The 23,308-nt window shown below is 32.1% G+C and overlaps 1 protein-coding gene across 9 annotated transcripts in view; it reads left to right on the top strand.

Annotated features, from left to right (window-relative positions):
- OXR1 (oxidation resistance 1) overlaps positions 1-23,308 on the top strand; it is a 304,617-nt gene that overhangs the window by 256,916 nt on the left and 24,393 nt on the right. For 7 of the 9 annotated variants that reach the window (XM_015593002.2, XM_025050061.1, XM_025050062.1 and 4 more), the window contains 4 exons: positions 2,060-2,244; positions 5,232-5,989; positions 9,260-9,428; positions 12,300-12,462. In XM_015593002.2, the coding sequence (XP_015448488.1) occupies positions 2,060-2,244; positions 5,232-5,989; positions 9,260-9,428; positions 12,300-12,462 (1,275 nt within the window). Of the gene's footprint in view, positions 1-2,059; positions 2,245-5,231; positions 5,990-9,259; positions 9,429-12,299; positions 12,463-22,988; positions 23,286-23,308 lie in introns of those variants that run through there. The other 2 variants (XM_006916617.2, XM_015593005.2) reach the window with 2 other exon arrangements.

Here is a 23,308-nt window from a genome sequence, read left to right as displayed (position 1 = left end):
TGAAGTTTATTTAGCTTCTTGGATCAGTGGGTTTATAGTTTTCATCAAATTTGTAAACTTTTTGGCCGTATTTCTTTAAATATTTTTTTTCTCTCCCATCCTCTTCTCTTCTTTGAGAACTCTTAATTATGCATGTTTTAGGCTGCTTGACCTGTGTCTCATATCTCACTGGTACTCTTCTCTTTTTTTTCCCTCTCTTTTTGTTTTAGACAATTTCAGTTGCTGTATATTTATGTTCACTAATGTTTTTATGCCGTGTCTAATCTGCTATTCTGTCCAGTGTATTTTTCATCTATATAAGTTCAAACTGTGTATCTTATATCTTCATGGTCCCTACTTAAACCATGTACAATCTTTCTTTTATATTCTTGAATATATTGAGTATATATTAAGGTTTTATTTTACATTGTAGATATTCTGCTGTTGATTATTTCTTGGATTATCCCTTGCAGCATAAATGTTCCTACAACATACCTTACCATCCCTCATTGGCTCGAGTGGGCATGTGATCCAGGAATAGAAATTAATATATTTGAATCTATTTAAAATATTGATCAAAAAATGATTAGGCTGTGGTTTGTATGAAGTTACTCCTGATTTATGTGGTCCGTGGTCTGTCTGAACTAAAAGAAATGCTCTTCAGAGTTTCAGATTGATTTTCTTTGCCCCACCAAAATATATGCACACATAGATTTTTCTCTATAGTATTGCATACAGTTACTACTACACATAATAAGCATGTTTTATTATCTTGGATATTTGTAATAGCTTTTTTCCACTTGGAGTTGGGTGACCATTTTTAGTGGGATTCTCTTTTTAACTTTTTTACTTGATTATTTTTATAGGTAGTGTATGTCATAACTTAAGTTTCATGTTCTTAAAATTAAGCTGGGTGAATTCACAGAGATGAATATGGACTTGGAAGGAAGGTGCAATACCAAATCAAACAGGATTTAAGTTTTTCTTTTCCTTAATAGCTTCATAAAAACAAGACAACTTTGAAGTAACCATTTGGTTTGTTTTTAGAATTCTGTCTCGCTCTTCATTTTTACACTTACAGAATGTAGTGGAATGGGAATTTAAAAATCGGGTTAAAGACTATTTGGCATTTGAATTGGAGTGATTATATAGTTTGTTACTCGAATGTTGGAGAGATTTTAGTTAAAAGCACAGACTGCCTAGATTTTGAATCTTGGTTCTCCCACTTATTAGTTAACTATGTAATTTATTATTTAGGACAAATTGCCTAGTCTCTTAACTTTAAATTCTTCATCTAAATACTCATCTCAGAGCTGACTGTGACAATTAAATGAGCAATAATGTATATAAAGCATGTTACATACAAAACATTCGAAACAAGAGGAATGGACTCTGATATTTATATCACCATTTGTATAAATGTATTTAAAATTTTATGGCTTTTCATGATTAAATTAAAATGATTACTGTGTATCTTAGCAGTCATCTAATCTATTTAATTTTATTGATTAAAAACTGAGGCCCAGCAGCTTTCCTTTCTCAAGGTCGCATAGCTAGGTAGTAGCAGAGTCAAGTGAAACAGATTTTTTAAAAAGGTATTTGAAGAGATTATGCTATTTTTTTTATAATGGATCGAATCATCAACATTATTTATTAAACCAGCAATGTGTACGTAAAACTATATTTGGTACCTGTAGTAATGGAGCAACGCAGGAGGCAGTACACACGTTAATGTAAAACATGGCTCGTGCCTTGCAGGACTTTACAGTCCCATCTTATATTACAAAAGCTCTTGCTTATGTAACTCAGTATTTTACTGAGTCTGCAAATGTTAATACCTGATTTGGTTGTTTGAGAGTGAATATAGTATTCTTTGTATTTTGTCTCTCCTAAAGAGGAAAATTTACTGTGAAAAGCTGGGTGTTATTAAAAACGTTTTCATGAGAATACCTTAGTGCATGAATGTACTACTTCTATGTGTAGGAGATGGACTGACATAAGAAAATTAGTAAAAATAGCTGGGATACTTTTTGAAAATTCAAATTCGAAGATTAAACATTATTTTCTTTTTTTATCTTAGGGCACAGTCAGTGGTGTGCTGCTAGTTACACCAAATAATATAATGTTTGATCCACATAAAACTGACCCCTTGGTTCAAGAGAATGGCTGTGAGGAATATGGGATCATGTGTCCAATGGAAGAGGTGATGTCAGCTGCAATGTACAAAGAAATTTTGGATAGCAAAATAAAGGAATCCTTACCCATGTAAGAGTGGTATTTATACTCCTTTGCAATTTTATTGCATCTAGATAGTTGACCCTAATCTAATACTCTTAATTATTTTTATTAGTTTTATTGTAGCTGCTTTTCATTTTAACAATAATGAAACAAAACTATATGTAGTATTTAGAAGATTATTCCTAATGCACTTAGAATAGTTAAGAGTTGCTTTAGGTTTATATTTGTATATTTGGTCAGAGAACCAGATATTTTATAAAATAACCTATAGTGCTCATTTAATACAATGTTTATCAGCTTTTTTATTCAGACATAGCATTCAAAGTTCTAAATTATTTATATGAGTAATTTAAGGTGATATAAGTAATCAAGGGTCACTTTCACATTTTCCTTAGAGGACCCCGAAGAGTTAGGAGTGAGACTTGGGAAGGACACATGAGCAAAGACCTGACATTGCTATAGCAACACAGCTTTGTTTTTTATTTATTAATTTATATGTTTACATCCTTCTTTCTCAGAAAAGTGTAAAATATAGGAGAGAAGACCCCAAAATGACACAGATATAAAGAGTTAACATTGGAATATACTGGTCAGGCTATGTGTGGTTTTGATTGTGATTCAGATAACATAGGTGTGAGACTACAAGTCAGCACAGTCTTTGAAAATAATGTGCTTGACCAAAATTACACAGATATAAAGAGTTAACATTGGAATATACTGGTCAGGCTATGTGTGGTTTTGATTGTGATTCAGATAACATAGGTGTGAGACTACAGGTCAGCACAGTCTTTGAAAATAATGTGCTTGACCAAAGGAATAACCAGAGAGAAAAGGAGGAATGAGAAATAAAAGGAGATGATAAAAGGTAGGTAGGAATACAAAGAAAGGAAGTAGAAAGGATGAAAATTAATATGTAATAGAAAAGAACTCTCCCATTCTTCCATTCATTACTCTGTCAACGGTTTAAAAACCGACTTCACTTTAACCTGATACTGATATGTCCCCGTATTAGCCCCAGCCCACAGGGATGGCGAAGGCTGTTTTAAAATTAACACTTGTTGGATAGAACTACTTACAAAGGAGAAGGAGAGCAAATTATTTTTGTTTTTGAGGCAAACTTTATGAGTTGTTAGGATACCTGTGGTGAATAAACTTCATTATTCAAAAAGTCTTCGTTATACCTTCCACTCAATAGATATTATTTTGGCTTGCTAAACTCATATAGAGGTGCAGAGAATTCCTAGGATTTCCTCTAGTGTCGGTTATTTTTATAGATCTTCAAAGTCAGTTTCAGCAAATAAGGATTGTTGGAGTGGATGGAGGGATGAGACAGGTGAAGGAGTGAAGGATTAGATTAAAAGAGAAACAGATTATGTATGTATATATTGTCAGCCATTGGTGAGATTAACTTTCTGTTGCCCTGCTTTTTATTTGTACTATGATACTTTGGGATCCTCTCATGCTGAATGATTTGTAACTTCTACAAGGATGCTGTAGGACTCCTTGCAAATCACTGTTTTATCATTTAGAATGTCACCTGGAAAGATTTGCATTTGATCCAAACATTTAAAAAAATTCTTCCAAAAAGAAATATCTTTTAATCCTCTCTTATGAATTGATTAAAACAATATTTGTAACAAATCATGTAAATGAAATGGTTTTGCAGAGTAATGTCATTTATGGCAAAAATGAGGTACAAAATTTGTTTGGTTTTCTTTTGTCTTAAACTGCTTGGGAAGTCATTTAAAGGTACCGTTCTGGAAATATACTGAACAGTAGCAGCATCACTGGCATAAATAAATATTTAGTATTTCAGCATATTAACTGTGAAGCTTAAAGCACTTATCTAAATATGTATCCTGTTAGGTTTGTTAACTTTCTCTCTTACCTAAGAGTCTTATTAAATGTACAAGTATTGTTTCTCAAAACTTAACTAGTTCTGAGATCCTATGTATGCAGTTAGAGTGAATCGCCAGTAGATGACACTGTTACAATATTTAAAAGCACAAGTTAGATGCTTTTGTTTCTTAAGGTGAGTCAGATGCAAGAGAGGCAGAAATATGAATTCGACTTAAACTAATTAATGATTTTTAAAATAATTTTTCCTATCCTATTTATAAAAATTATGCATACTCATTATAGAAAATTTGAAAAAATAGCAAAAATTAGAGTAAGAAGAAAGGTGTTAGTTTCACCATCCAGAGACAGCCAGTTATCTTTGTTGACTTACTTTCCAGTCTTTTTTTATTTTCAAACTTGCATTAATGTTAATAGATTTTCCACTAAAAACTCATGCAATTTCCATTTATCAAAAGCTACTTTTAACCATCGTTTTAAATTGCCAACTTATATTTCATACTATAAACGTTTATACTTCCTCCTTCTAGAACTTAAACTATCTAACTTTTTAACATTACTGCTTACATATACCAGTGCCATTATAAATGGAAATCTAGATGTAATTATGAACCATTCAACTGTCTACTATCAAAACCCTTTAGCTGAACAAGTTCTCTTTGAATTGTTATTAAGAGCTGTTCCTGGTAGCCTGAAGAATTCCTATAAGTACTTTTGCCTCATTTCTATTCAGGTTGAATTTAGGCTTTGCATCTGAGGCATATATTTTACTTTAATCTCTACTTAAATTTAAGCATCGTGTGTGTGCACATACATGAAATATCAATCAGTGTATTACTTTATTAAGAAATTTAAAATTTAGTCAAAAATATGAGCTTATTATATTCTATCAATGAATAAATTTTAGTTTAGAATTATAGCTTCATCCCAAACTTACCATCAACTCCAGGTAGATTAATTCAAGAAATCTTATATTGATGTTTCTAAGATCTTAACCCAAGTGATGCAAAAACTTGACTATTACTTGGTCTATATGAATAAATCAAAATTTTGATATACTTTTAAGAGAAGCCTTTTTAGTAACATTAATTCAATGTTAGAATAGAAAGGACTACAACTTAAAAAGTCTGATTGCTTTTAATTTTGTTTACTGACAGAGAGATAGACCAGTTATCAGGAAGGGACTTCTGCCATTTAAAGAAAATCGCAAGAAGTAATACTGATGAAATAGACTCAAGAATCCGCGATGCAGGTAATGATAGTGCCAGCACTGCTCCTAGGAGCACTGAGGAGTCTCTTTCTGAAGATGTGTTCACAGAATCAGAACTCTCTCCTATTCGGGAGGAGCTTGTCTCTTCAGATGAGCTGCGGCAAGATAAATCATCTGGTGCGTCATCAGAATCTGTGCAGACTGTCAATCAGAGTGGAGTAGAATGTTTGACAGTCATATCAGAGTCTACCGGTACTCCTGACCAGTTAAAATCTGATTCTGGACAGTCTGCAAATGAAGTTGAGGCTCTTTCTCTTAAAACTGATTTAAATAATCTTGAAGTCGCCATTAAGGAAGGAGATCAGGCTACAGATACTTTTCAAGAAACATCAGGCGCTAAAGAAGAAAGCATAAGTATAAAAGGTAATGAAGACCAGGATTTTCTTAATGAGAATTCACTACACCAAGAACAGGATGAGAAAGAAAGTATGTCTTGTGGGGAAGCAACAGAATGTAAACAAAAGCAAACTGGCAACAGAGGAAAACAAGGAAAGGAACAAAACCAGGAGTCAGAGACAGAGGTAGAAGAGCTACGGAAACTCTGGAAAACCCATACTATGCAACAAACTAAACAGCAAAGGGAAAATATTCAACAGGTGTCACAAAAAGAAATTAAGCATAAAACAGCAACTGTTGAAATAGAAGGTAAGTGTTAGAGAGCATATAAAGTCCACTTTATTGCATATTGTCTTCGTTTCCTCACTGACTCAAAAGCTGCTATATCTTAGGCTACTCCAAAGGATAATCCAGTGGCCCATGACTGGTGTTTCTCTGGGACAAACATATAGTCTCCAGTTTCTACTGTCTTGTTTTTTCTCATCCCACGATGGATTATACACATAATTAGCATATTTTCCACCATGTTTAAACATTCTCAACTCACCACCTTCTATCTTTAAACAACTTATTTCTTAAAATAAATATATGCAAATTCTGTAATACCTTTGATTTCTTCATTTTCTTTTTTAGCTTTTGATACATTACCTCATTAAAATGTCTTTTTTTCATTACATACATAATATCCTAATGGCAATTTATAATTGTCAAAGTCATCCCAACTTTTTAAAAAAAATACATTAAACATAAAAATATATTCTTTAAATTCTTCCAAGTATCCAGAAGTTTCATCATTGTCTGGATAAATGTTTTCCTTGAAAGCAGCACTAAAGATAAATTAAAACACCATTTTCTCTTTCAGTTTGTTTTTTGGTACTGGTTATTTATGAAAATTATAGGAATCGTCTTTTATTTCTAATATGCAGTGCTTCTGCTTAATATATTTTAAGCGAGATGCAGCTCAGGTATCTTGGCTGACATTTCTTATATTCTATTGCAATATTGATTCCAGATTAATCCAATTTATATATGAACTTTCATTTTTTTAACTTAATAATTTTTATTAAAATACACATAAAATTTACCAGTTTAACCATTTTTAAATGTGAAATTCAGTGGCATTAAGTCCATTCACATCGCTGTGCAACCATCACCACCATCCACTTCCAGAACTTTTTCATGTTCCCAAACTGAAACTCTGTGCCTATTAAATAGTAACTCCTATTCTTCCCTCCCCCAAGCCCCCGGCAACCACCATTCTACTTTTTGTCTATATGAATTTTTGTCTCCAGGTACCTCATATAAATGTAATCATATAATATTTGTCATTTTGTATGTGGCTTATTTTCCTTAGCATAAGGCCTTCAAGTTTCAACTGTTGTAGCCTGTGTCAGAATTTCCTTCCTTTTTAAAGTTGAATAATATTCCATTATTCATACCACATTTTCTTTATCTGTTCCTTCATTGATAGACATTTGAGTTTTTCAGCCTTTTGGCTATTCTGCTGTGAATATTGGAGTGCAAATATCAGTTTGAGTTCCTCTTTTCAATTTTTTTTTTTTTTTTTGGATATATACCCAAAATTGGATTTGCTAGATTCTGTGGTAATTCTGTGTCTAGTTTTTTGAGGAACTGTCGAACTGTTTCCACGTGGCCACGCCAGTTTACGGTCCCACCAGCAGTGAATAGGGGTTTGATCTGGTTTTAAAAATGCCAAGTTTTCTTTCCATTATCTTATTTAGATACCCCAAAGACCTAAGGTTTGTATTCAGTAGATGTTAAGGAATTCATTTACTCAAAGCAAGTTCTATAAAAGATTGAATACTTCTTTTGTAATATTTTTTCTTAATCTGAAATAATGAGTGTTCATTAATGATCATTTGACAAAAATAGAGGAAGTTTTTAGAAAATTGATAAAAGTTACTTGGAATTCATCACCTGGAGATGATCATTGTTAACATTTGGTATGTTTTCATACACACACACACATACACGCACAATTTCGATTTTATTTATATGTATTTATACATATGTGTTTTTATATAAAATCAAGATTATACTGTATGTAGTGTTGTATTTTGCTTTTTTCACTTAACATTTTAAGTCAGGAACATTTTCCCATGTCATTATAGTTCTTTGAAAATGTGGTTTTTAATGGTCTGTAATTTAACCATTTTCATATTGTTAAGACATTCAGTTGTCATTAACAGTTCATATTGTTAAGCTATTTCCTCTGTAAAGAATGCTGGCATGAATATCTTCATTTGATATCCATGTGTTAGAATCTTTGAAAAGATAAAATAAGGGGTTCTGTTTAACCCAGTAATATGGTAAACTTTCGATTTTAGAGGGTTGGTTTGGGTGCAGAGTTCGATGGGAGAAGGCTCTCTTTTGACAAAATATTGAAAGGAGAAAAGTGGATAGATATGTTTAGACAGGTGCCCCCAGATTGTTACATTTGGTTTCTTTCTTTTTTTTTTTTTTTTTAAGGTTAGGGGGTTGGTAGCTAATTAACTAATTTTAAGTAACTTGAGATTCTATAATAGGAAAATATTCCGAGTTTAAATCTTTATTGACTTTATAATAAAACTTTAATAAATATAAATATAAAATAATATGTTAATTTTTAAATATAAAATAATAAAAAATAAATTTAAGGAATATAACTGTGGGAAGGATTGTAAAAGTTCACTTTTTTAACCAGATGCAAATACTTGGGCTCAGATAGATTATGTGCCTTCCAATTCCATCATATTACACAGAAAAAAGCCATGACTAGTACTCAGATCTCCTGAGTGTAACTAAGTGCATTTTCCTCCATACTATGCTGCCTTTGTAAGCTAATTGAGGTCAGATTCCTGAATTCAACCCATCGTCAGACCCTTAATTTACCTTATGTCAGCATCTCTGATTGAAAGAGTTCATGATAATTCAGGCTTAATAAATTGTCCAAACAGATGGCCAAATCTAGTATATTATTGTTTGTTTTATCACACCTTTTCATATATGTAACAGCTTCAGAAACTTCTTTAATTTTGTATGTAACATCATATTAAAGTAAACCTTTAAAATTCTACAAACTTATTTACTTGTTATTCTAGAAAGCTGATAGAAAATGTTATTCTAGAATATTGCTTTATCATACCTTTATGTGTATGTAAAAGCTTCAGAAATTTTTTGTTAAATTTTTGTCTAACAACTATATTAAAGTTAAACCTTTAAAAATTCTACCAACTTAAGTTATTCTAGAAGACAGAATATTATACATACATACATAATTTAGTGAGGTGATTATAAATAAAAACTTAAGAAATGTCCAAAGCTTTCACATTTTTTTCTGATACCCTTAGACATAATTTCAGTTCATAACATGGCTGTTAGTTCATTAGTCTTGCTGTACCTGTACCTTTGATGGAAAAAAAAAAGTTACATAAGAGAATACACATAAGTGAGTGTCAGTAAATTGAACTTTTATTCTGTAATTATCTGTCAGAAGTTTGGAGGTAAACATATTTAATCTTAATTATTTAAGCATGGTGTATAAGAATTAAAGAAACACTATTTGCGTATCAATTCTAGGTTCTGCACTTTTAAAAGAAAAGAGAAGGCATCGATTACATAAGTTTTTATGTCTCCGAGTTGGAAAACCAATGAGGAAAACATTCGTATCCCAAGCAAGTGCGACGATGCAACAGTATGCACAGAGAGATAAGAAACATGAATATTGGTTTGCTGTGCCGCAAGAAAGGTAAAACAACAAACAACGAAAACTTAAAAACATTATTGAGATTCTTTGAATTAAAATTATTTTGTGGCCACTTAATACCAGGGACAAAGTATTTGGAAACATACAGTTTATGATTAAAAGCTGACATTGAGTCTATTCAAAATAATTTAGCTCCGATTGTATACTCTTTCATTTACCCCAGTTTTAATGTTATTCCCCTTTGGGGTTTAATGCCAAAAATTTGAACATATATACCCGGTTTTAGTGGTAAAGAAACTTATTTAAAATATCTTAGCGCAAGAAGGTACAACTAAATACTAACTGGTATGGCCCCCACCTCAAGGCAGGTAATGACGTATAATCTCTGTAAAAATCTCCTCAAATACTTACTGAATGCCTGCTATATATATATATACATAGCACTAAATTCATTTCTAAGAGGATGAGGTCTTGAAACTATTTTTTGTATCCCCTTCATAATAAAATTTTTCATCATAACTTTATAATGAAAGCCTTTTGTCACTGTATTGTAAATATTGACATTTTAAGTTAAAATTGTTACATTAATTTTTTAAATATGTCTAGTAGAATCTAAACATAACAATTTGCCATTTATCATTATTCATTAAAAACTACTTGAATGTGCCCTTCTTGAACAGAATGTCCATCATTACTTTTTCTCCTTTAACTTGTATTTTCACTATTACCTCATAGAATCTTATTATGTCATATATTCTTATTTCTTATTATATTTCTTTGCAATAAATTATATACACTTAACACATTTATGTGTGTGTATACATAGTGAAATTGCATTTATTTTAAAATTTTCTGTGACTGTTGTCAAAATAGCGAAGGACCTAAGGCTTACCCTACTTGCTTGCTAACAAGTTGGTCTGCCTCATCTAATGCATGCTGGCAGAAAACAGGAGTCACAACAATAGCAATAGTCAGAGTACCAGCATTTTCATGAATTCTTTGAGCCTCGATTCCCATGGTGTGATATGAAGGCAAGGTGACAGATGCATACGCCATGGGTTACATTACAGAAGAGGAACCGTAAATTTAGGGGACCTAAATCTTTTATAACGTACAGGAAGCATGGTTCCCCTTTGCTCCAGAGGAAGACATTATTTCTACCTTCTAAGACTATGCTTTGGAGTTTCCTGTGCTAATACACTTGAAAAGATAGGACTGAACGAAGATGGTACTCAGTAACTCTACTCACAAGACGAACAGAGAAGTTCAAGAGACAATTGTCTATAAACAACCACATTATTCCAAATGTTTATTAAACCCAGAAGAAATTTTTATTTTATTACAATTATTACTAACACATTGATTATAAATTATAAATTTTCATTAATCATTACAAGTAAAAAGTAAAATATCATAGGAAATAACTTAATAAAATAAATAGGACTTCCAGTTCGTTTATGTATCTATTGATGAATGTTGTTTATTGAAAGAATGTGATGTGATTCAGTTCCAGTTCTGACCCCTCCCTTTTTTCTTTTTAAGTACTGAAAAGATTTGTTCACAAAAAAAGTCTGAGGCTGCAAAGAGTTTTTATTATTATAATGTCACTCAATTCTTTAAACATGTTTTCTGTTTATATTCCCAAAATTACTTAATCATCTTTCATCAACATTATTTTTAGTGATCATCAATGAACAACTCCAGTAAAAACTCCTTCAGTTTTGTGGGAATCAGTGAATTAGAAACCACCTGATATGTAAAAGGACTTTAGACTTTTTCCCTGACTCAATACCAACTTTGGGCAGCCTGGAAGTTTTTACACTTTATACCATTTTAAAATTCTAGACAGGCAAGAGACACTTGATTTAAAGCGAGAGACATGCAACTCTCCGTTCACTTTAATAGTTAGAGGCCACCATGGGTTATTAATTGGCCAAATTTCAGTGTTGTTGTGTCTTAAGGAATTTCCTAATAGGGAGTCCCAAGGAGAGGGAGAGAGAGAGGGGAATGGCTCATTGATGGGACAGTCAGAACACATAATATTTGTAGTTGGTTTGCTGTTTTATATGGGGCCAGTTCATGGCACCCCAAAACAATTATGATAGTAACATCAAAGATCACTGATAGCAGATCACCATAAAAATATAATAATGAAAAATTTTGAAATAATATGAGAATTATCAAGATGTGACAGAGACATGAAGTGAGCAAATGCTGTTGGAAATGTGGCGCCGGTAGACTTGCTCATGCAGGGTTGCCACAGACCTTCAATTTGTAAAAAATGAAATAGCTGTGTAGCACAATAAAGCAAAGCACACAAGGTATGTGTGTATATTATCTTTTGTAACAATAGGCTTTACTGTAATAAACAAAATTGAAAGGGGAAACAAGAGCTTTAAAAGATTTGATAATCTATCCCTGAACCAATAATGCACGATATATTCCTTGTTTCATTTACAGTTAAACGCAAAACATATAGAATTTCTGTTAACTTAGAAAAATTATGTATACTATCCAGGTTTCAATATAGAGAATTAGTAAATTGTTTACTTGTATTTTAGATAATTATATCATCATGTAATGATGTCAAAATTGTGGGTTCAGTTTTCTTTTGTATCACTAGTTGCTTTTAAGAGAAAAGACTTACCATAGACAGCATCTGAGCTGGTCAAAAGCATGTCAAGGAAAATCGTAATATGGTTTTCTTAGAACAACTTGATAGAACACAGCCTAAAACATTTAAGTTAATGTCTTCCTGGTAATGGGCTTTGTTATCTTTATAAATAAAGTGTAGTATATTTTGTGTGTATTTTAAGTTCTCAAGTTTATTCAAGATATTTAACAACTATAATTTTGTCATTCTAGCTAATAGCACAGAGCACTAGGTCTATTAATAGTCACTTGTTCTAACAGGACAGACCACTTGTATGCCTTCTTCATTCAGTGGAGTCCAGAAATATATGCAGAAGATACTGGTGAATATACCAGAGAACCTGGATTTATAGTTGTAAAAAAGATGGAAGAATCTGAAACAAACGAGGATTCTACTAATGAAGCAGCAGCCAGAGAATGGGAGGTAAGGAGAAAAATGTGAAGATTTCATTCATCTTTTTCCTTTGTGTGAATTTACAGCTTTATGGTAGTATAGGAAAGTACAAGTGATCTTTATACAAAAGAATAGTCTTCTAAAGGTTCCCTGTCCATGTATATATGTGTTTTATTGAATGAATCCGATTAGTAATGTTAGTTTATTACTATTTGCCATTTTTCTTTTGCTTTAAAATACTAGAGAAGCAATGTATCATCAATAAAATGACTAGTTGAGTTCCTTTTAGAATAACATTATACTGATTTTTATAAAACATTTTTTAGAAATGATCTAATATTATCTTCTACATGGAGCAGGTACAGCAGTCATTTAACACATTCATGCAAATTAGCACTCTTTTCAAAGTCCATACTTGAGCATTATCTTGACATGAATGTAACAATAATGCCAAGAAAATAAGCTGATGCTAATTTTACAAACTAGTAAAAATATTATGTGCTCAAATTTAATGAACATATCTATATGGCAAAATTAACACTAATCAACTATTTATAACCCCACTTAGGAGTGCATCTTTTAATATTACATATCATGTTTTACATGCTTTGTCTTCCGGGACTGATAGGGTGACAATTACTGGTTTCTCTGTTGTGATTGCCTGGATTAATCTCTTCTTGATGCATTAGAAAATATAGAGCAGATGCTAAAATGTGATAATAAATGGAGTCAAATTTTGTTATCCATTTGGTGTTAATGTTTGTGGTTTATGTGGTATAAATTTATTGTGTATGCATTTAACATGTATAATGATTGAAAATATACATGGCATGTCTTTTGTCTAAAATGTGAACCTGATTTTGAATGTGTTAAGTCTATTCTGTGTAGTATATACAGCATCAGTTTCTACTGTAACTTTAATATAATTGTGGGAAAGAGGTAACACATATATTAAGCATTTATTTGGGGTTCTTTTAATACTTAAACCAACATTATTAATCTTCATACAAGCTTTATTCACAAATATCCCCAAACCAAAAACAACCTGGGTACCTGTCTGCAGGAGAATGGATAAATATTGGAATATTTATATTCCAAATAATACAGCAATAAAAAAAATCTGCCGGTACAGGCAACAACTTGGATGAACCTCACAGATAATATGTTTAATAAAAAGAAGCCAAGCCAGGCAAAAAAGCATATGATGTATAATTCCACTTATAATAACTTTAGAAGAGTAAAACTAATCAAAAGCCCATCAGTCTACCTGTTTCTGGGGGTTATTGGGTGGCCAGGGGCAGGAGGGACCTTTATAGAGTACTGGAGATGCTCTCTATGTTTTATTCTGAGTGATGGTTACCTGGGTGTTGACAAATGGAAAATCATCCCTATGTCTTAAAAATTAGTTTTAGGAGGCTTTTAAAATAGCCCAGGTGATTAAAGAAGGGTACCTGTACTCAGGCAGCAACAGTTGAAGGTAGAGTGGAAAGGAGTGTGGTTTTTTTTTTAAGATATTATATGGCTAACAAGACTGAATTTAGTAACAACCAGGTAACTGAAGTTTCTAACTTGAATGCAAGCTGGATGGCAATATATTCAATCAAGTAAGAGAATTGGAAATTTTCTCTCCACTGGGGTTGGAACACTTAACTTAGGAAATCCAATAGACTATTATGATTATTTGATCATTGACAATTTTGGTTCAGAGGAACTGCCTCAGTTCTTGTGGAAGATTCTCTGTATTATAATTTCTAAACAAAAAATAAATAACTCCTCACCCGTTTTCAACCTTAATTGATTCAAATAAAAAGAAATGGAAGGAAAAAATAATAATTTCAGAAATTTTTTGCTGCACTGTATAGAAACAGTGCTTCACTGTCTAATATGGTATTCACTGGCCACATGGGGCTATTAAATACTTGAAATGTGGCTAATGCAACTAAGGAACTGAACTTTTAATTTTATTTTAATTAATTTAAATTTTGAAACCGATACTTGCCTCAGTTATTAGATAACTTTTAAATATATTTGGAACAACTTGGATTTATGAATCTACTTTTACAGTTATAAATTTCATCAAATTTAAATATGATCTAAATAAATTTAAATCTCAATAAGATCAAGTATCTCCTGTGAAAATTTAGTGTCTGAATTAAGATGTGCTGTAGTTTAAAATATACTAATTCTTGTAGATAGAATTGCCACTAGCCATATGTGGCTAGTCTGAGTTGAGATGTCCTTTAAATATAAAATATACACTGGTTTTTGAGGATTTAGAACTGAAAGAAGAAAAGGATGTAAAATATTGTAAAATATTATTAATCTTTCTAATCTTTCTATTATGTTGAATGACAATATTTTGGTTATATTAGGTTAAATAAAACATTAAAATTTAACCTTTTTTTCTTTTATAATGTGGCTACTAGAAAATTTATAATTGCATATGTCTTATATTGCATTTCTCTTGTACAGTGCTGGTCTAATGCCTGATGGTTGCTGAGTACCTAAAAAGTATATTTTTTTCCACCCAAAATCACTCTTGGTGTTGTATGTTCTGTGAGTTTAAACAAATGTATAATGACATAAAAAGTATTTTAAATGAAAAAAAGTATTTTAAATGTCAATATGATGTTTTGAAAAAGGAATTCGGCTAGAGCACTTACATTAAATGAGAGTACTTCAAAGTGTGAAGTGATGTTTTTAGAGTTTTTTCTGCCGAGGGATCAAGAATAGGTGACTTATAATTTAGGATGAACTTATTATGGTAACATGAATTTATTACCAACTTAGGCATTAGTCTGTTTGATTAAAACTATCTGGCCTATTTACTCTTACTGATTCAGTGATACTTAGATCATTATTATCCCACACTTATTTAGGCTGAAATATATTGCTAATCAGAAATTTATACATTGGGGAAACTTTTGCATGTGGTAAACTTACTTGCACTCTTGGTTTTCTTCTGTTTCCCTCCTGTCCCCTCCCTATAAAAGCACCATGAAGGTAGGATTTTTCATTTTCTTACACTACTGTATCCTCAAAACTAAGACCAGTATAGGTATGTAATTCTCAATAAATATTTATTGATTAGTGAATAAATTTGGGCATGCGTTAAAATAGGATACAAAACTTCTCCTACTCTTTCAACATTGGTTTATATCCTAAAATAGGTTCTTATGTCAATTGCAGTAAATATTTTGTTATGAAGCTATAGACTTTGGACGTTGGAATCACCTAGCATTCTGGCCTCTCTCATTTTACATTGTACAGTGTTCCTGGTTCTGCCTTAACATATTCAGTGATAGGGAGTTTATTACCTCAAAGGGCAGCACTTTCATTTTAGAACAACTCTGTTAGAAAGTTATTTCTCAAAGTGAGTTTAAAAAAAAACATACCTTTGCAAGTTCAATCCATTTGTCTTTGTTCTTCCTTTTGCTGCACATCAATAACAAAAAAAAAATTCTGTATACTATGATAATCTGAAAATATTTATTAATTTCCTTTTTAACCTTTTTCCAGGATTATTTATCCTGGTACTTCCACTGTTAAACTTTATTAACTCTTTCTAGATCCTACACTATCCTCATCATTACCCTAAAGTATGACAAAGCATTTATAAACTATAACATCTCAAATTACTAAAATGTTCACTTGAGATAGCAAGAAAAATTCTATAATATTTGAAACAATTTTAGTTTCAAAATATGAAAATTGAATGTCAGTTCTATTGAAGATAATTAGGAAAGGCTGGAATTTTAGAGTTAGAAATGATGAAAGAAAGAAGGAAGAAAAGAGATTAGTATTAAAGATTTATTTGTAGAGTGAATTCCAAAGAAAGATGAGAGGAGCAGAAACCTATGTTTACTAAGAAAAAAGTTAGCCTACTTTTAAGATAGTCAGGAGTAAAAGCCCCTAATAATACATCAGAACTAAGATTCCTGTATATTGGCAGAAAGAATATGAGAAATGCTGTATATATAACTCAAGATATATACATTTTATGTTCTATTTAGTAATGTAAATATAGTTAGCATAAAACATCACCTCACCTCAACCTTGTTTTTTTTAACCATAAAATCTTGAGATTGTTAATTATGAATTCTTCTGCTTGGGAATTTTAATAACCATACCTGGTCACTGAAAAAGAACTACTTATTATTAAGAGTCTTTTCCTCTGTACTGGTTTCTGCCAGTGTCCAATGACAGGAAGACGGTAGAACCATGTACAGATGCATAGTGAGGATAATGTTTTACGTGGGGCTTTAGAGTTTTGCAAAAAATATTACGTTTTTATTTTTTGATGGGAATTGTTTTTATGGATTTACACTGGAAAAGGCATTTCAATAAAGTTTCAGGAAGGTCCTGAGGTAAAGGGAAAGATGCCTGTTGACACACCTATCGTTTCCTGATAATAATGCCTTGATTTGATAAATATACAAAAATAGAGATTAATATAATGAATTCACATATACCAGTGATTCATCTTTATCAGCTTATTTCATCTGTAATTCCTCCTTTTTCCCAGTTGTTAACATTTCTTCAAATGTCATAAAGATGTTTAAAATACATATAACATGAATGTATTTTTACAGTTTGATATTTGATTCAGGATCCAACTAAGGTCCAGATGTTTCAATTAGCAAAATGTCTCTTAAGTCTCTGTAAATATAGATTCTTCCATTTCTGTGCTTTGCTTTTTCTTCTTGTAATTTTAGTTTTTAAGACATCGGATTTCTCCTGTAGAATGTCCCACAGTTCGGATATTGTTGATCATATGTCCACAATTTTATTAACATGTTTTTCTGCCTTGAATTTCCTATAAGTTGATAGTTAACATCTAGAGTAACCCATTTAACCATACATAGACTGTCATCTTTATAATATAGATAATTTCTCAGACTTGTTTCTCTTTGGCTCATCTACTCATAGTAGAAAATCATAGTGGTTAATCTAGAATGCAGAGCTTATACTGTGTTTATCTCACCAACTTCTCAACCTTGACAAGTTTTGAATTATCTGGGGGAACTTTCAGAAATCTTATGGCTCAAGGTCACCTCAGACCAATTAAATCAGAATCACTGGGGATGGGACCTACTTATCAGTATTCTTTAAAGCTCCTCAGGTGATTACATTATACAGTACAGATGGAAAGCCCACTGTAGTATTCTCTATGCTACTATTTCAGGTGTTGCATTAAACTTATACAATGTTAAGGCTGTGGATGATTCTTTCAGACTATACTGATCATAACACAGCTTAATTTTCAAGTCTCTGTCATGCAGGTTATATTGTATAAAATATTTTTCAAAATATTTTTTTTTGCTGTTGCATCTACATCCCCAAAACATAAATTTGGTTCACTGTGGAGAAAATTTTCTTTAATCATTTGTGCCTTGATTTTTAAAAATAATTTTTTTTCTTTTTTATCAATAGCAGCCGTGCTAATACTTTAAGCATAGCTCCCTTATGTACCAAAAGACTCTTATCATATGTCTTGAATTCCCTCCTTGTAGTGCCTTTGAGTACACATACCAGGCTATAATTTATTGGTAGTGCCTCTTGCGCATCAAATACTCTTTAAAGTTTGACGTGCTTGACAAATACTCAGGAGTCCAGCGGTGTAGTCTAAAGCAGTGGCTACCGCAATAAGCCTGTAATATCTTTGAAGCCTGTTTTATCTTTAGGATTCATGAGAATTTTACACTTATCTTCTTAATTTATCTGATGTAATATAAAAAGAATTTTTTAATTCCTTACCATGAAGTAAAAGTGATGCTGCAGTAATACAGGTTATTTGTATCCTGTCACCAGGTATCACGGCACAGTACTACACCCCTCGGGCGATATCCTCCTCAACCCTAGTACTGACTTCAATAGGTTCTCTAGTAGAAATCTCTGAAGGCTTGGGTTTCAAAGTATCACGTGTTGGGTGTGCCAGTCTTGCTGCTTCATGGAACTTTTAAGCTAAAAAATTGCCTTATTGTCCTACTTCTTTGGGTTCAGTTTCACTCTTGGGATAAGAACTGCAGAAAAAGTTTTCCATTTTTTTCATCTCTGAAGTTGATTTTATACCACTTTTAGTTCAGTATCTCTCATACTCCAAACCTACTAATTAAAACACCCAGTACTACTAGGATGATAAAAACAACTATGAAATGGACTTTATTCATTAGCTTTATTTATTTAGAAATTTACCTCTCAGGTTTCTGGTTATTGATTAAATTTACAAAATATGAGTTTACTAAGATTATATATGCCTATGGATTATACAGCATATTAATGTTTTTTATTTTTAAAAATCATGGTTAGTATTAGAAGAAAAGGTCTGTTTTTTCTCCCTACTTCACACCCTTGTCCAAATATTGATAAAAATATGTTCTATTTGATTTATTTTTGGTTTCTGAGATGACGTGTTCATTTTTCGTTACTTGACATTACATTTTCTCAAACAAATCAAAGCCTATGTTATTCATTTAAGTGCAAGTTTAAATGTAAATAATGTTGACTACTTGTTACATTAATCTGTGCAAAGGTTTTATAATTACTCATAATATTTTAGAATCTGCCATCTGGTTTAGGTAGTTTTTAATAATAATTTAAAGAATTTTCCCATTTTGATATTAATTTTTAGTGTTCTCCATTTAAATTATGTGAATATGAAGTATTTAAACTAATCTTAGCATTTTAGGCCATACAATTTAACATGTTATATTCTTGTTGGATTTGGTCTTCCACTAGTATGTGATGCTCATCATGTGGAGTCAGCTCTGTTTTCTGAACTGTCATTAAGTAAGTGGAGTCAGTCATTGCGAGGCTTGTTCTGAGACTATGCAGAGAAGCTTTTCACAGCAGTTTGGTGTTGCTGCAACTTCTAAGAAGCACAGTGTCAAGAGGCTTCAGTTTGGTTAATATTTTATTTCTAAAGCTGCCAGATACTGAGTATTCTGGTGTTCATTTTATTAAACACGTGAGTTTGTTCGTTTTTTTAATTAAAGCATGAGTAATACCAAAATTAAAATTGAGTCAGTGTATAAAACAAAACAAAACATTCCAAATCTCTTCTCAACTTAGCCAGCAAAATCCATACAGAATTGATTTTGTTCACAATGAAAGTAGTCTCTATGTTTAAGTCATTAAATAGAACGAGAACACATTTCTCATAAAGGCAATTAAAGTATATATATTTTTTTACTTTGATCGAATCACGTAATATTACAAGTCATAACTCCAGAAGAAATTCAATAAATCTAAAAAAGGTAGAAATCAAAAACATTAAAATAAATTAGATTTTATGACTGAATATAAATTGTCTTCTATTTCTATATTGAGTATTTTTAAAACCGCTTTATTGAAATATGATTGACATACAAAAAGCTGTGCATATTTAATATATGCAGCTTGATGAGTTTGAATAAAAGTACATAAGTATGAAGACAAGTATCCATGAAATCACCACATTTTATGTCATAAGCATATCCATCAACTCAAAATCTTTCTTCTCACTTTCTTTATTGTTATTATTTTGTGATAAGTACACTTAATGTAAGATCTACCCTCTTAGCAAATTTTCAAGTATACAATACAGTATTATTATAGGCCTGTGTTGTAGAGCAAATCTCTTATTCTAGACTGTTCACATATTTTCTCTTATTAGCACTTGGCCCCCACAAGTCATGCCTAGTGTGGTCTGTTTAGACTACTAGTAATATTAAATGAGGATGTTATCTACCTCAGGGGAGTTTTGAACCAATGCTTTGCTTTCCCTGTTAATATTCTTCCTCAGTCACTAGCCAAAAGTTTTGGGCTATAAAATTTCCATTAAAAATCCAAAATGTTATTTAATATGGATTGTGAGAAGAGATGGATAAATGACAGACTGGTTTATGATTTGAGATATTAAAGTTACTTCTAAAATATTACCTTAAATATTGATTAGGGTAGATTATGTATTATCTCTTCTAGCAGCCTGCTCCTGACTCAGGAAATCAGGTAGAAGGTAATTCAATAATTTCAGCCTCAATAAAGAAAATAGAGGGAAAAAGGGTATTAAATTGAATATCTGAATTATGAGAACAGATTATGTTCAATCTTTAAACTGGTTATGTTTTTAAAAGTGCTTCATTTTATAGTCTGTCATTTTACACTAATGATAAATTGACATCTACTTCAAGCTCTGGGACGTCTGGACAGATTTAAATGACCTAGCATTATGTTTTCTAAACACTATGTATAAAGGGAGGGCAAGAAGGATATTTACTGAACTCATTTTATGTCTGCTAGATATCATGTTTATTAATTAGGAAGCATTTTGCTTCAAGAAACAGAAAAGCACACTCTTAAATCAGTTTTTTTTTATTGTTATAATTGACATATAGTCTATTAGTTTCAGATATGTAACATAATGATTCAGTATTTGTACATATTGCAAAATGATCACTGCAGTAAGTTTAGTTAACATGTGTCATCATAAATACTAAAGAAAAAAATTTTTTTCTTGTCCTGAGGACTTTTAAGATCAACTCTTTTAGCAACTTTCAAATATACAGTACAGTATTACTGTCATTACCATGCTGTACATTGCATCCTCATGACTGGATGTTTGTATCTTTTGACCCCCTTCACCCATTTTGCCCACCCCCCTTGGCAACCACCAACCTGTAATCTGTCTATGAGCTTAGTTGTTGTTTTTTTTGGTGGTGGTGGTTTTAAATTCTACATTATAAGTGAGATCATATGGTATTTGTCTTTCTGATTTATTTCACTTAGCATAATGTCTTCAAGGTCTATCCATGTTGTCACAAATGGATTTCATTCCTTCTTTTAAGGCTAAGTAGTATCCATTGTATATCTTGGCTATAGTAAATAATCCTGCAAATATCTTTTAGAATTCATGTTTTTATTTTCTTTGAATAAATTTACTCACAAGTAGAATTGCCAGATCATATGGTAGTTCTATTTAAAATTTTTGAGGAATCTCCATACTGTTTGTTATAGTGGGAGCACCAATTTATGTTTTCACCAATAGTACACAAGAGTTTCTTTTGCTCCACATCCTCGCCAACACTTGTTATTTCTTGTCTTTTCAATAATATCCATTCTAACAGGTGTGAGGTGATTATTTCATCCTGGTTTAGTTGTTTTTCAAAGTATATTTCCCCAGACCATCAGCAGCATCTACGAATTTATTAAAAATTCACATTCTCAGACCCCATTCCAGTCTGCTTAATCAGAAACTAACTTTGGAGCCCAGCATTTTGTGTTTTAACAAGTGCTCCAGGTGACTCTGACTTAGGCTAAACTTTGAGAGCCACGGGTTTAGATCTGAGAGGACACATCCTGTCCGGGCATGGAGACAGCCTTCTCAGAAACACGTTACTGAAAATCTACCTGAGTGAAATCAAAGCTGTGTTAGGAGCAGCTATGGGGATATATGTTGAGGAGACAACCAACAAAATAGGCTATTCTGTGCTGGGTGTGTGTGTGTGTGTATGTGTGTTTAACATTTTCATTTAAACCACAGTTTGGCACACAGGTAATATGTTTAATTTTAGAAAATCTGGCTGTCAGTAATGGGTAGGTTTCCAAAATGACACCCCACTACCACCAAATTATGTAATGTTGGTGAGTATAGGGGGAGTACAGTGATGGGGGAGGGGGAGATGTATAATGGGACTCTGTATATTATTAAGACCACTGTGGTTATAGTGTGCCTATGAGAGCCTGTGGGAAAGAGATCTTAGGGTAAATGTGGTGGGGATGACTGATGTGTGGGGGAGGGAGGATGTTCATTGTGGGATGGGCTCTGTCCTGTGCATGCACATGCCGGAATGTGGGTGTGTGGCTGTGGTGCAATGTTGTGTATACTAGAAAGGTGGTTTGTGCATGAAGGGTGTTATTGTCATTGTGTGTACACACTTCTGTGTCTACACACGATAAGGTAAAGGGGAAGGAGCGGGTTTAGCTTAAAATGGAAGAAATCTTCAGATGTACTCTTATAACATTGATATTCTAGTTAAAATTGTACTTATTTGGTTATTAAGCATACCACTGATTAGTGAAGTATATGTAGGCATAGTAAATTTAAGTACTTCTTCAAGAAATTAAAAGTTAGAAAATGTAATTTAAAAATGGACTGTGTAACAGCGGGCAAAGGAATTTTCAGGTCACTTTTAAATATTTGTGTAGGATTTATTTGTAATAGATTGGCTTCTTTTTTACACAGTCATTCTATGAAATTTGAGAGTTCAAGGGTACTTGAAGAACATCTTTTTGCTTAAAAAATGCTCATATAAAAGATGGCATTTTATAAGATTCTTAGATGTTAATAAAGAACATAATTTTATGACTATACGAACAAACAACAAAATGTTAATTGAAATCATTTGTGTACATGGGAGAGACTCTGGCAACTGTACTTATTATTTTTTCATGACAGATATTTTTAGTGCCTTTCTTAGTGTATTGGTGTTTGGAAATACATGCTCTGTGTCTTTAAACTTTTGAGCCCTTTCTTTGCACATTTGGGTACAGCGCAACCAAACTTAAACACAGGAAACCCTGTCTTCCCTCCCCAGCTTTACAGTCTCCACTCAGGACTCTCTTTGCAATGGATACTATTTAGTGATTAGCTCTCTGTATTGTCAATCAAATCTTTGTCTCTAGCAAACTGTTTTGTCACTGTAGTAGGAAGGGCTCTTGTGCTGGAAATTTATCTTTGACAGAGGAAGAATGCTTTTTAAAACAGTTTTTACAAGATCTGATGTAACTTAATTTGCCCTGGAAAGGAAATGTCTCGTCTCTGGTATGGAAAAAAAGGGAGAAGACATCAACCAATTAACCATAAATATACTCTGGTAAATCAGTCAGTGGTTTCAAT

Source organism: Pteropus alecto, unplaced genomic scaffold (genome assembly GCF_000325575.1).
Source record: "Pteropus alecto unplaced genomic scaffold, ASM32557v1 scaffold164, whole genome shotgun sequence".
Classification (NCBI taxonomy): Eukaryota; Metazoa; Chordata; class Mammalia; order Chiroptera; family Pteropodidae; genus Pteropus; species Pteropus alecto.
The sequence above is the reverse complement of the archived record's forward strand: the minus strand, read 5'-3'. Positions and strand labels throughout refer to the sequence as shown.